The sequence below is a fragment of the Physella acuta genome, unplaced genomic scaffold (assembly GCF_028476545.2).
Source record: "Physella acuta isolate Inbredline_101_S28 unplaced genomic scaffold, ASM2847654v3 ptg001221l, whole genome shotgun sequence".
Taxonomy (NCBI): domain Eukaryota; kingdom Metazoa; phylum Mollusca; class Gastropoda; family Physidae; genus Physella; species Physella acuta.
In genome coordinates, this window is record NW_026732738.1 from 171,573 (window position 1) to 183,685 (window position 12,113).

The 12,113-nt window shown below is 37.1% G+C and overlaps 1 protein-coding gene across 1 annotated transcript; it reads left to right on the plus strand.

The window, feature by feature from the left end:
- Positions 1-1,334: 1,334 nt before the first annotated feature.
- Positions 1,335-12,038, plus strand: LOC131957215 (uncharacterized). Its single transcript, XM_059321967.1, has 14 exons — positions 1,335-1,400; positions 3,760-3,992; positions 6,125-6,386; positions 7,637-7,778; positions 8,077-8,364; positions 8,687-8,895; positions 9,202-9,220; positions 9,420-9,530; positions 9,711-9,781; positions 9,996-10,638; positions 10,813-11,025; positions 11,215-11,276; positions 11,539-11,595; positions 11,730-12,038. Exons 2-14 carry the CDS (start codon positions 3,766-3,768, stop codon positions 12,003-12,005), a joined length of 2,580 nt encoding a protein of 859 aa, XP_059177950.1. The 5' UTR covers positions 1,335-1,400; positions 3,760-3,765; the 3' UTR covers positions 12,006-12,038.
- The last annotated feature ends 75 nt before the right edge of the window (positions 12,039-12,113 follow it).

Genomic DNA, 12,113 nt, shown 5'->3' on the forward strand with positions numbered 1-12,113 from the left:
TCCACTTTGTGTTTTGTTGACGTCATGCATCAATGACGCCCTCAGTACTGTGTCTTTTGTTGACGCCCTCAGTACTGTGTCTAGATCCTGTGTTTTGTTACGTGGGCACTAAACTTGAACACAAACTAAATATCATGGAACATTCTATTCAGTTCTATAACTGAAGTAAAGCTCTCAGACTTCAAACTAAATATTTTCCCGTGATTTGTAAATATAGCCTACGCACATACATATACAATGTTTAGATTAACTTAATTAATCATATATTGATTTCTACTTTGTAATTACTTATTAAACGTATTAACAAATTCCATGCAAATACACATTTTGACTAGTTTTCCAGTGACTTATTATTTCAAAAATAGATTTACAAAGTGTTTATAGGAAAAAAAGTCACAGGAAAAAAAAACACAGGGAAAAAAGTCAAAGGAAAAAAGTCACAAATATATATTTGACTTTTTTTCTGTGTTTTTTTTTTTCCTGTGACTTTTTTCCGTTCACCTACAAAGTATGCCTATTTCTGAAACAATCCCCCCCCCCCCCCAATTTGCGATAAAGGCCACTACCATTATTTCTTTATAATACTGAAGCTTTATTTCTAGAACAAATTTCAAGTCGCCCTAGCCAAGGACGTATAGGCTTGCCCTACCCCCGGGGGCTTGGCTCAAGGTTTGCGGGTGTACGGGTCAGGAACACACTTTGCCTAACATTGTGTAAGCTGTAAAAGATAGGCAACTTGGGGAGGGGTGGTGGACACAATGAATTCAGCATCTTGGTGAGGGGGTGGGGGTGAGGGACTTCAGCATCTTGGGGAGGGGGGGGGGTGGTGGGGGTGGGGGTGGACTGGGTGAATCGACGGGGGAGGGAGGGGTTGGGTGGGGGTGGACTGGGTGAATCGACGCTTGAACGAAATCCGGCAAGATAGGACAGCCAACGCCACATAATCTCCCAAACTCAGTTTGTCAACAACGTCACTCAGCTTTCACTCGCTTGTTGTGTTGTTTTGATCGGACAGTACGCGCGTCGTGGCCTCGTTTTGGATCACCCTTCGTGGATGAATAGGGGTGGCGGGTTTGACCGCTCAGCACGCAAGCCATCCAGTCATTTCAGATCTATCCCTGATTGACAACACTTAAACAGACCTACTTGTGGTATCGCAAGAGGGATACCTTCATTTCTAATCTCTGGATACACAAATATTTCTGAGCTTTATGTGCTGACCGTTTCATCACTGGTTACATTCGAAACTTTGTAAACATTTGGAATACTTTGCTGGTGTTTTTACGTTTAAGAAGCCAAACTTTTATTTCTCTGCACACATGGAGCTGTGACTGACCTCCGAGGGGTACAGCGGATTATTTATTTATTTATTTTAACATTACTGGGATACTAAAGGAAAGGTAAGTACTTTATGTTATTTCTATTTTTAAAATATTAAACTAAATCAAACTTGACCACACACAAAGTGAAAATTCGTATTTTCAAAATGCGCTGTTCCGGGACTATATAATAATCGTTCAATTTTAGGCAGTTTTAGTTTTAGTCTTATTTAAAAGAAGCTTAACTGTGCCTACAAGTTAAGTGCTTTTAAATTTAAAAGAAACTGCAGGTAGTAATTTGTCTTGTATGTTATGCTAGAGGTTATTGACTTTTATTTTCCGAAGGTTTATCCCAACTAGGGTGTGTTTCAAACATTTTATCTTCGTAAGGGGGGGGGGGCACATGAAAGTTCCCATGGTATAATTGTATAGGCCCCCTTATAGGCTATTTGTTACTATTTAGTATTTTGGGGTGCTCCATTAGGAAAAGCCCCTCCCCCCACCCCAGAGATGCCTTAAAGAAGCACTGATAACCCACAAGAACCAGCAGTGTCGCGAAAACCATTCTTAAGGCCCCTCCCTTGGTATAGGCTATAGGAAACTATCTTATTTGGCAGGCTTTTTAGGCACGCAAAATAAAAATAACAAAACGTGTGAATAGACTCACAAGCCAAACATCTTGTCCAACTCTAGCTTTCTCCACACATAGCGGGTGTTTTGATCGGTCAAAACTGGTCACCATATCAGTTTGTGTTGGATCTCTAAACATTCCGCGATAACAGACCACTGGTCAATTTCAAACCATCCATTATCTACGTGTTATAGGCCTACCTAATATTAAATATAGAAATCTGTGTTAAGATTTCCCAAAGTTGAGCCGTACCCCAGTTAATTTCTTCTTACACGCCAATAGTTACAATTAATTCCAATTATCCTTTTCAAAACACCCAATGGTATTTCTGGAGTGTACTCAAGGTCATTGACCCCCCCCTTCTATCGTACAGTCCCGGTGCTACTGTCTTACACTGGGACACATTGCGCAAGGTATCGGTCACGTGACAGTTCACAAAACAATGTTAACTACACATTGTTGATTTGGTCACACAGACAGGCTTTCAAGTCAAGGTACTCCGTACTTTTGTTGTGGGTCTTACTTCTGTTGTCACAAAAGGCCTTGCTACTAGGCTGATTCCCAAAACTTCTTACGTAGGGCGTGTGCCAATTACCAGAATAATGTATCCTCTATAGCCTGCAGTTGGACCATTCCTTCAGTGTTATAGGCATACAAACATATTTTGTGAATTATCGAAATGTACATGTTTTTAAAGCACATTTCTAAACTAAAACTGTGTTACTGTCTACACGTGTGTTGTGTTGGTGTGTACACACGTGTGTTGTGTTGGTGTCTACACACGTGTTGTTTTGGTGTCTACGCACACACGTGTTGTGGTCTACACACACGTGTGTTGTGTTGGTGTCTACACGTGTGTTTTGTTGGTGTCTACACGTGTGTTGTGTTGGTGTCTACGCACACACGTGTTGTGTTGGGGTCTACACACGTGTGTTGTGTTGGAGTCTACACAGTAACACACACGTGTGTTGTGTTGGTGTCTACACACACGTGTGTTGTGTGTTGGTGTCTACACACACGTGTGTTGTGTGTTGGTTTTTACACACACGTGTGTTGTGTGTTGGTTTTTACACACACGTGTGTTGTGTTGGTGTGCACACACACGTGTGTTGGTGTAGAAATGTTTTTTTGGCCCTTCCAGCTCCGGAAGGTGCCTCACATATTAAAAAGAAATGAAGCTTGGCCCACTACAGGCCACATAATTTCATATGTTGTGACCACGTGAACTCAACGACCAATCAACTGCCAATAGAAATGGTCGGAAACACGCGACTCTGGAAGTCATGGTTCTATTTTAGTATTTGAGGAATTCCAATTGTAATGAAGAATAAACATAGTATTAGTATTCATTTTCACTTAGTATTTTACAGTTATAATTTTTTTTTACAATGCATCCCCCTATATTTAAAAAAAATGTAATGTTCAGAGTGACAAATGGTTTCCACAAGCGATAAATTAAATATCCTCTCCTAGCCCAAGTACCTGCCTGGACCGGATACATTTAAATCATTTCTGTATATTTGTTTTATCTGTCTACAATGTATTAACTTCTGTTTTCTTAATTAAGCACTTGATGAAGTATTGTGCAAATCAATCAACCATCGGGGAAGGGGTGACATCAATGGCAACTATATATATCTTTAGGCCTACGTATGCCTATATATTTTAGGGGGGGGGGGATGACACCATGAGGTGCCGCGCCGGGTGACACGCGACCAAGCGACGCCACTGCAGCATATAATGCCTATTTATTTCTCAGCCTAAATGCCTGATTATTCCTAAGCCTACAATACGTGTTTTATTCCTCAGACCACAATGCCTGACTTCCGAATCTTTCACGTCAGTGACGGTATCCCCGTGGCCGAGTCAATGATCACCAAATTTTCCGGAGACCGGTACAACCTGACGGTGGACCTGTACGACCTACAGCGCCGCTCGTCTTCCCAGACCAGCCTGGCCAACATGACAAAAGCGGACATCTCGGTGCTCCTGGTCACCCCTGGCATGCTCAAGTACTTGAACACAACCACGGAGGACGAGAGGTCAGTCTAAATATCGGATGTGTGTGAGGCAGTAGATCAGTTTCCTACAAACAATGGTGTCAGGAGGCAATGGTGGTGGGGATGATGGGGGGGGGGGGGGGGGGGTAATTGTGTCAATAAAATTAAAAGGACTGTTTATAAATTAAAACTAGACAAGTTATATTATGACTAATAATATATGTGCTTTTTTGTTTGAATGATACACCAAAGATTAATACTTAGATCTAGTACTTACTTACAGATACTATCATTTTTAAAACTATTTTTTACGTTTTTTTTTAGTTAAAAAGGGAAGTAATACATTACAAAATGTCATTTACATGTTGATAGCCCTTTAAAGTTGTTAATGAGCTTATTATGATTTGCTGCATGATACTACATCTGCCATTTTGGCAAATATCTTTACATCTTAACTCTTGTTGTAGTGCTTTGGTTTAATAAATAAACCCTTAAGGTTGATTCTTTTAGTTTCCACTTCGCTGACCCATTCAACACTTTTGGTTATCCAAAAAGATAAAACCTAAATATTTACTTTACTACTCAATTTTATACTTGCTTTTGTTAACTTTCTTTCTTACATTATACCTTAATTTAAGCCAGGGAGATATGTTTTCATGGTTTATTGTTCTATAAATAATGGCCATGATGTACTATAAGCATAATGAGCAGTATTACTGTACAAGCACTTCAGCATAATAGAAGCTCATTAAAACAAGCCTATATTATCATCATAAGCTCATTAAAACAATTTTATATAATCAGAAGCTCATTATAACAATTCTATATCATCATCAGAAGCTCATTATAACAATTCTATATCATCATCAGAAGCTCATTATAACAATTGTATATCATCATAAGCTCATATAACAATTCTATATCATCAGAAGCTCATTATAACAATTGTATATCATCATCAGAAGCTCATTAACAATTGTATATCATCATCAGAAGCTCATTATAACAATTGTATATCATCATCAGAAGCTCATTATAACAATTGTATATCATCATCAGAAGCTCATTATAACAATTGTATATCCTCATCAGAAGCTCATTATAACAATTGTATATCCTCATCAGAAGCTCATTATAACAATGGTATATCATCATTAGAAGCTCATTATAACAATTGTATATCCTCATCAGAAGCTCATTATAACAATTGTATATCCTCATCAGAAGCTCATTATAACAATTGTATATCCTCATCAGAAGCTCATTATAACAATTGTATATCCTCATCAGAAGCTCATTATAACAATTCTATATCATCAGAAGCTCATTATAACAATTGTATATCCTCATCAGAAGCTCATTATAACAATTGTATATCCTCATCAGAAGCTCATTATAACAATTGTATATCCTCATCAGAAGCTCATTATAACAATTGTATATCCTCATCAGAAGCTCATTATAACAATGGTATATCATCATCAGAAGCTCATTATAACAATTGTATATCCTCATCAGAAGCTCATTATAACAATTGTATATCATCATCAGAAGCTCATTATAACAATTGTATATCCTCATCAGAAGCTCATTATAACAATTGTATATCCTCATCAGAAGCTCATTATAACAATTCTATATCATCAGAAGCTCATTATAACAATTGTATATCCTCATCAGAAGCTCATTATAACAATTGTATATCCTCATCAGAAGCTCATTATAACAATTGTAAATCCTCATCAGAAGCTCATTATAACAATTGTATATCCTCATCAGAAGCTCATTATAACAATTGTATATCCTCATCAGAAGCTCATTATAACAATTGTATATCCTCATCAGAAGCTCATTATAACAATTGTATATCCTCATCAGAAGCTCATTATAACAATTGTATATCCTCATCAGAAGCTCATTATAACAATTGTATATCCTCATCAGAAGCTCATTATAACAATGGTATATCATCATCAGAAGCTCATTATAACAATTGTATATCCTCATCAGAAGCTCATTATAACAATTGTATATCATCATCAGAAGCTCATTATAACAATTGTATATCCTCATCAGAAGCTCATTATAACAATTGTATATCCTCATCAGAAGCTCATTATAACAATTCTATATCATCAGAAGCTCATTATAACAATTGTATATCACCATTTCAGGCCCTCTTTCACCACACACCTGGGTGCTGGCAGCAAGCCTGTCGCTGTTGGCTGCTTTGTGGCAGTTGAAGAAATCCAAAAGCAAGTCTCCATCATATTTAACAACAGTGACCTCACCTGGCGCTACCTGGAGGTGGGGGAGACCCGTGAATCATTCAACCAATGCATGATCAGTTTGATATCAGCGCTGGAGGAAGAGCATGTGTACATGCCCATACCAAAGTTAAAGAAGTGTCACATTTTGCCCAACAAGCCAGTTTTGGTATGTACATCTTTTCTTATCAATAGCGAAGTTTTAAACACATGATTAAGCCTAGTGGTAAAATCAGCTATACTTTAGGTTTAATTCAACAACTGTACATCTAATACATTAAGTCAACAACTGTACATCTAATACATTAAGTCAACAACTGTCCATCTGACACATTAAGCCAACAACTACATCTGACACATTAAATCAACAACTGTCCATCTAATACATTAAGTCAACAACTACATCTGACACATTAAGTCAAAAACTGTCCATCTGATACATGAAGTCACAACTGTCCATCTGACACATTAAGTCAACAACTGTCCATCTGATACATTAAGTCAACAACTGTCCATCTGATACATTAAGTCAACAACTGTCCATCTGATACATTAAGTCAACAACTACATCTGACACATTAAGTCAACAACTACATCTGACACATTAAGTCAACAACTGTCCATCTGACGCATGAAGTCAACAACTACATCTGACACATTAAGTCAACAACTGTCCATCTGACACATTAAGTCAACAACTACATCTGACACATTAAGTCAACAACTGTCCATCTGACGCATGAAGTCAGCAACTGTCCATCTGACGCATGAAGTCAGCAACTGTCCATCTGATACATTAAGTCAACAACTGTCCATCTGACACATTAAGTCAACAACTGTCCATCTGATACATTAAGTCAACAACTACATCTGACACATTAAGTCAACAACTACATCTGACACATTAAGTCAACAACTGTCCATCTGACGCATGAAGTCAACAACTACATCTGACACATTAAGTCAACAACTACATCTGACACATTAAGTCAACAACTGTCCATCTGACACATTAAGTCAACAACTACATCTGACACATTAAGTCAACAAATGTCCATCTGATACATTAAGTCAAGAACTGTCCATCTGATACATTAAGTCAACAACTGTCTATCTGATACATTAAGTCAACAACTGTACTTCTAATACATAAAGTTAACAACTATTTATATGATACATTAAGTCAACAAACTGTCCATCTGACACATTAAGTCAACAACTGTCTATCTGATACATTAAGTCAACAACTACATCTGACACATTAAGTCAACAACTGTACATCTAATACATAAAGTCAACAACTGTACATCTGACACATTAAGTCAACAACTGTCCATCTGACACATTAAGTCAACAACTGTCCATCTGACACATTAAGTCAACAACTACATCTGACGCTAATGTAACCAAACTTGACAGGCTGGCGACGTCAGATTTATCCTACTAGAGGACAAGCTACCTGAGAATGTTGATGGATCTAAACTCACTCTACGTTTGGAGAACGGACATGAGATTATCGCCCACAAGTTTTCTGAATGTCTTTATGAATTTAATGTCCCAGGTAGGTTTTTAAAGCACATTTTGTGTTCTATAGAGTAGAACTACATTACACGCACATAATTTTAAAATGTTTACAATACAGCTAAATTTCCACTGCAAATTGTTCCTGCTCATGTTTAAGGATTTATTTTCTATAAAATTCTGTATCTCAACTTTTTAATATATAAAATTTTAATTTATACAGAATAATTCAAATTAAAGTTTACTAACATTCAGAATTATTAAATACTTATTAAATTATTAAATACTTATTAAATACTAATGGAGTAATAATTTTGTGTGTGTTAAAAATGTTCCAGCAAGTTCCCAGAATTCAGTCGCCATTGAGATATTCACAAACGAAGGAGCATCATTAGGAACAGATGAAATAAATTACCGCAACAAAGCGCACCTGCTGTCGTCCCTCCTGCTGGACCTGATTAACCCCATAGAGTTCATGTGTCAAGCCCTGCAGCTGGATGAGATCTCCGCCGAGGCCCTGGACGAGAAGCTGGCCAGCTGGTTCAAGTTCAAGGTCCACGTCAAGACCATGTCTGAAGCTCAGCGTATCATGATGGGCTGGATCGAGTCCATTAGCTGTGAGAGTGGTCAGTAAATACATGAATCAATTCATTGTTAATTGTTGTAATTACATAGATAACAATGTAATCAATCGTTACAAGTTGTAATTACATACATATTTATGTGTATGATTGTATTTAAATACTAGTTGTAAACATCAGTTCACAAGTCATGTCAGAATTAATCAGTATATAATTTTTTAAATAATGATCTTAATTTTGATCTTAATTTTATGCTAGATTAATCTATAGATTTTAAAAAATCACATTTTAAAACTTAATAAATGTATTATAGTAATTATTTAAAGTAACATTTGAAAAACCCCACTTGACATTGAACTTGTAACAGGCTCTATGCTGAATTCCTACCAAGAGCTGCCTACACTGCTTCATATGTCAGCCAAGTTCAACCTGTACGCTGTGGCTGAAAACCTTCTCAGACATCCGTGGGCCTCCATGGCTTTAGGGATACGTAACAAGGATGGCTTTACGCCAGAAGAAATTGCTGCAAATTATAATCATCAAAACTTGGCGCAGCTGTTCAGGTCTGAGATAGAGGTAATACATGTTAAATTTTAGGAATAAGGTAGAGGTATTACATGTTAAATTTTAGGAATAAGGTAGAGGTATTACATGTTAAATTTTAAGACTAAGATAGAAGTATTAAATTTTAAATTTTAGGAATAAGATAGAGCTATTACAGTTAAAATTTTAGGACTAAGATAGAGGTATTGCATTTTAAATTTTACCGTTGAAAGTAATTTAAAGACTATCAATAGAAAAAAAATCATATTTTGAGATTTGTAACTAGTAATCAAATAAAAGGAATACAAAAATTGATGGTAAATTTTTTTTTCTCCTTAGTTTTTACAGACAGCTTCATGTAAGTACTTGGTGTCACTTGCAAATTTTTCTTATGAAATTAAGTACAGTGTCATTTAATTTTCTTAAATCTTTTACCCAATTTTAAAGTTTTAGTTTTTTTTGTTTGGTGAAAAATGTTTTTTAAATAGTGTTGAAAAAACTTACAAAATTTTATTATTTAAAAAAATAGTTTTAGTAAAAGTTTGTTTCTATTGCAGACGATGATGAGATGTACATGACAATGTCTGCAGAATACTCCAACCCTACCGAATTATTATTCCGTGGATTAAGAGGACCTAGCCATACAATTCTTCTTGATATGGCCCAAGGTAGGGAACATAACTGTATAAGTAATAGTTCATTTGGCAACAAACTTTTTCATTGTGTGATCCTTGTTTTTGACAAGCCTAGCTCTGCATCAGCTAGGGACCACTGATGACACTTTACTGAAAAAATATTGAAAATTGAAAATAAAAATTAACAAAAATTTTAAAAATGTTATTTTATAGATACTAGCAGAAAAACAAGAAAACAGAGTCAGAATTCCATGAGTTCTATTGGAGAAGAAAGCAACAGTTTGGTGAGATCATAGCTTTATTCTTATTGTTTCATGAAAAAACTATAGCTTCATTCTCATTGGTAGATGAACAAACTAGCTTTGTTAATTGGTAGATGAGAAAACTAGCTTTATTAGATGAACAAACTACTTCTTTGAAAAAATTAAAACCTTAAAAAACAAGTAAAAAATTCTAATTAATATAATTTAAATCAAATAATGTTTGCCATTCCTGCAGGAAAAAGAGAGTTCAAGCCTTTCTCCACCACCTGTGTTTATTCAAAGAAAACTGGCACCAACACCAGTTGATAAAACTACCTATGGGCAGACAACTCTCAAGTCACCAGAGGGTGGAGCAACTGAATCTACACCCAGCAACCTGCTGGAACAATCAGCATTCTCTCCCCTATCCAATGGAATCAGGGTCTCGGCCAAGACGGTAGTCCATCACAGATATCATAGCTTGGACTCTGATCCCCCCTCCACATCCTCGTCAGGGTCTCCCAGCACCACAGATAAGTTGTCCTCCCAACAGAGAGCAACATTAGACAGAAGCACGTCCAAATCATCGAGGTCTTCTAATGAATCTTCTGGTAGGCCAGGCACACCTCCCAGGTTGGCCCAAAATTTGAAGCTCTTCATGGCGCAGGGTAGAAAAAAAGATCCTGAGCAATCACAAGAATCTCAAAAGAAATCTAAGAAAAAAGAAATATCATTCGCCAACCCGCTGTCAAGGGCCTACTCTGTTCAGAATATTTCTGCCCCATCCAAGTCTAGGAGATCTAGCGTGACAGAGCTAGTTGATGACTCCAGGCTGACAACTAGCCAGAGTATGACCTGGCTGGTTGAGGAAATAGCGCGCAAGGCCTCTCAGGTCAAGTGTTTGCATGATGTTCCACTGCCAGTCCTGAGTCCCCCTTACATGCAGCGGCCAAAGCTGCCACTACCCCCACCCCAGCTTCCATCCACACCCCCACCCCTTCCATCCACTCCCCCACCCCTTCCCTCCCCTCCTGTTGCTGCCTCCACCCCACAAACCACACCCTTACCTTCAGGGGTCTCTCCTAGGTTCCCAGAGAGGCCTTCAACCTTAAACCTAGCCCCACCCCCTCTGCCAAGAAAGAACAGCAACAAAAATGTACCAGTTGTCTCCCCTTCAAGTAAAGCAGACGCCACACCCCTTCAGCTTGCAGCAGTCAAGTCACCTGACCATTCCCAGCCAATCAACATGTATTTTGAGGAAACAGTTGGATCAAAAAGCAAGATTGGTAAACCATTTTTTAAGTCAGCATCAGTTAAAGTTTATTTACTGTCTTGTTTAAACTAGATGTAAATCTTTTGTGCAGAAATATCTGCATAGATTATCTTTATAAACTAAATGTAAGAATAGACCTGCATAGATTATCTTTATAAGCTAAATGTAAAAATAGACTATACATAAAACTATTGTGTTGCAGGTTGTGCAAATCATGAAGGCCTTGATGAAGCTATATATGAGGATGTTGACAATTTGGCAAAGGTCAGTCTTTTGATTCACTATAGACATTCAAAGTTTCTGTTTCTAGAGAATGAATTATAAGGGTTTAAAAATATACATTTTGTTTATAGAAATCAAAGCAAAAATAACCCAATTAATTTTGATCCTAAAATTAGCTTTTTAAAATTGACTTTTCTTAACTTGGTTATGTCATCATGTTTCAAACATTGTATTTGAAACTATTTTGATCACATCATCATGTTTCAAATAGTGTAGTTGAAACTTATTTTTGATTCAATTTTAGATGAACGGCAACTTACATGACAATTTTCTACGTAACAGGACCTCAAGAGGCCGACAGGTATTGACAGCTTTGACATTCCTAAAGACATTATTTGTGACAATTTCTTAAGTAAATATTGTATTTAAACCCAAGAGTTGAGATATTAATCAAGAGTACATAGAAATAATCTTTAATTTTGTTTGTATCGCCAGTCACACCGCAGGCGTGCTATACTGGAGTCAGCTTTAGCAGACGAGACAGTGAAACAGGCAGAACTTGATTCCAAAACTTCCATGCAAGTTTCATCTACATCCTCATCAACACCATCCACAGCATCATCAATGGCATCATCCACAGCATCATCTTCATCCACTCAGTCAGATGAAACACATGTTAAGTCACCATCAATATTTTCTGCTTTGTCTTCCAAACTCTCCTTTGGCAAGAAGCAGTACAGGGCTAGCAGAGATCATGTAACTAAGATGTGAAGTTGGTTTTAGATCATTGTTGTAAGTAGCTGGGCCTAGGTTATAAGATGTGAAGTTGGCTTTAGATCATTGTTGTAAATAGCTGGGCCTAGGTTATAAGATGTGAAG

Bases quoted from the DNA above. Each gene is read 5' to 3' on its own strand.
- LOC131957215 (XM_059321967.1), top strand. From the start codon at position 3,766: ATGCCTGACTTCCGAATCTTTCACGTCAGTGACGGTATCCCCGTGGCC. The intron at 6,387-7,636 runs GTATGTACATCT...CAAACTTGACAG, and splicing joins TGCCCAACAAGCCAGTTTTG to GCTGGCGACGTCAGATTTAT. The intron at 11,596-11,729 runs GTATTGACAGCT...TTGTATCGCCAG, and splicing joins GGACCTCAAGAGGCCGACAG to TCACACCGCAGGCGTGCTAT.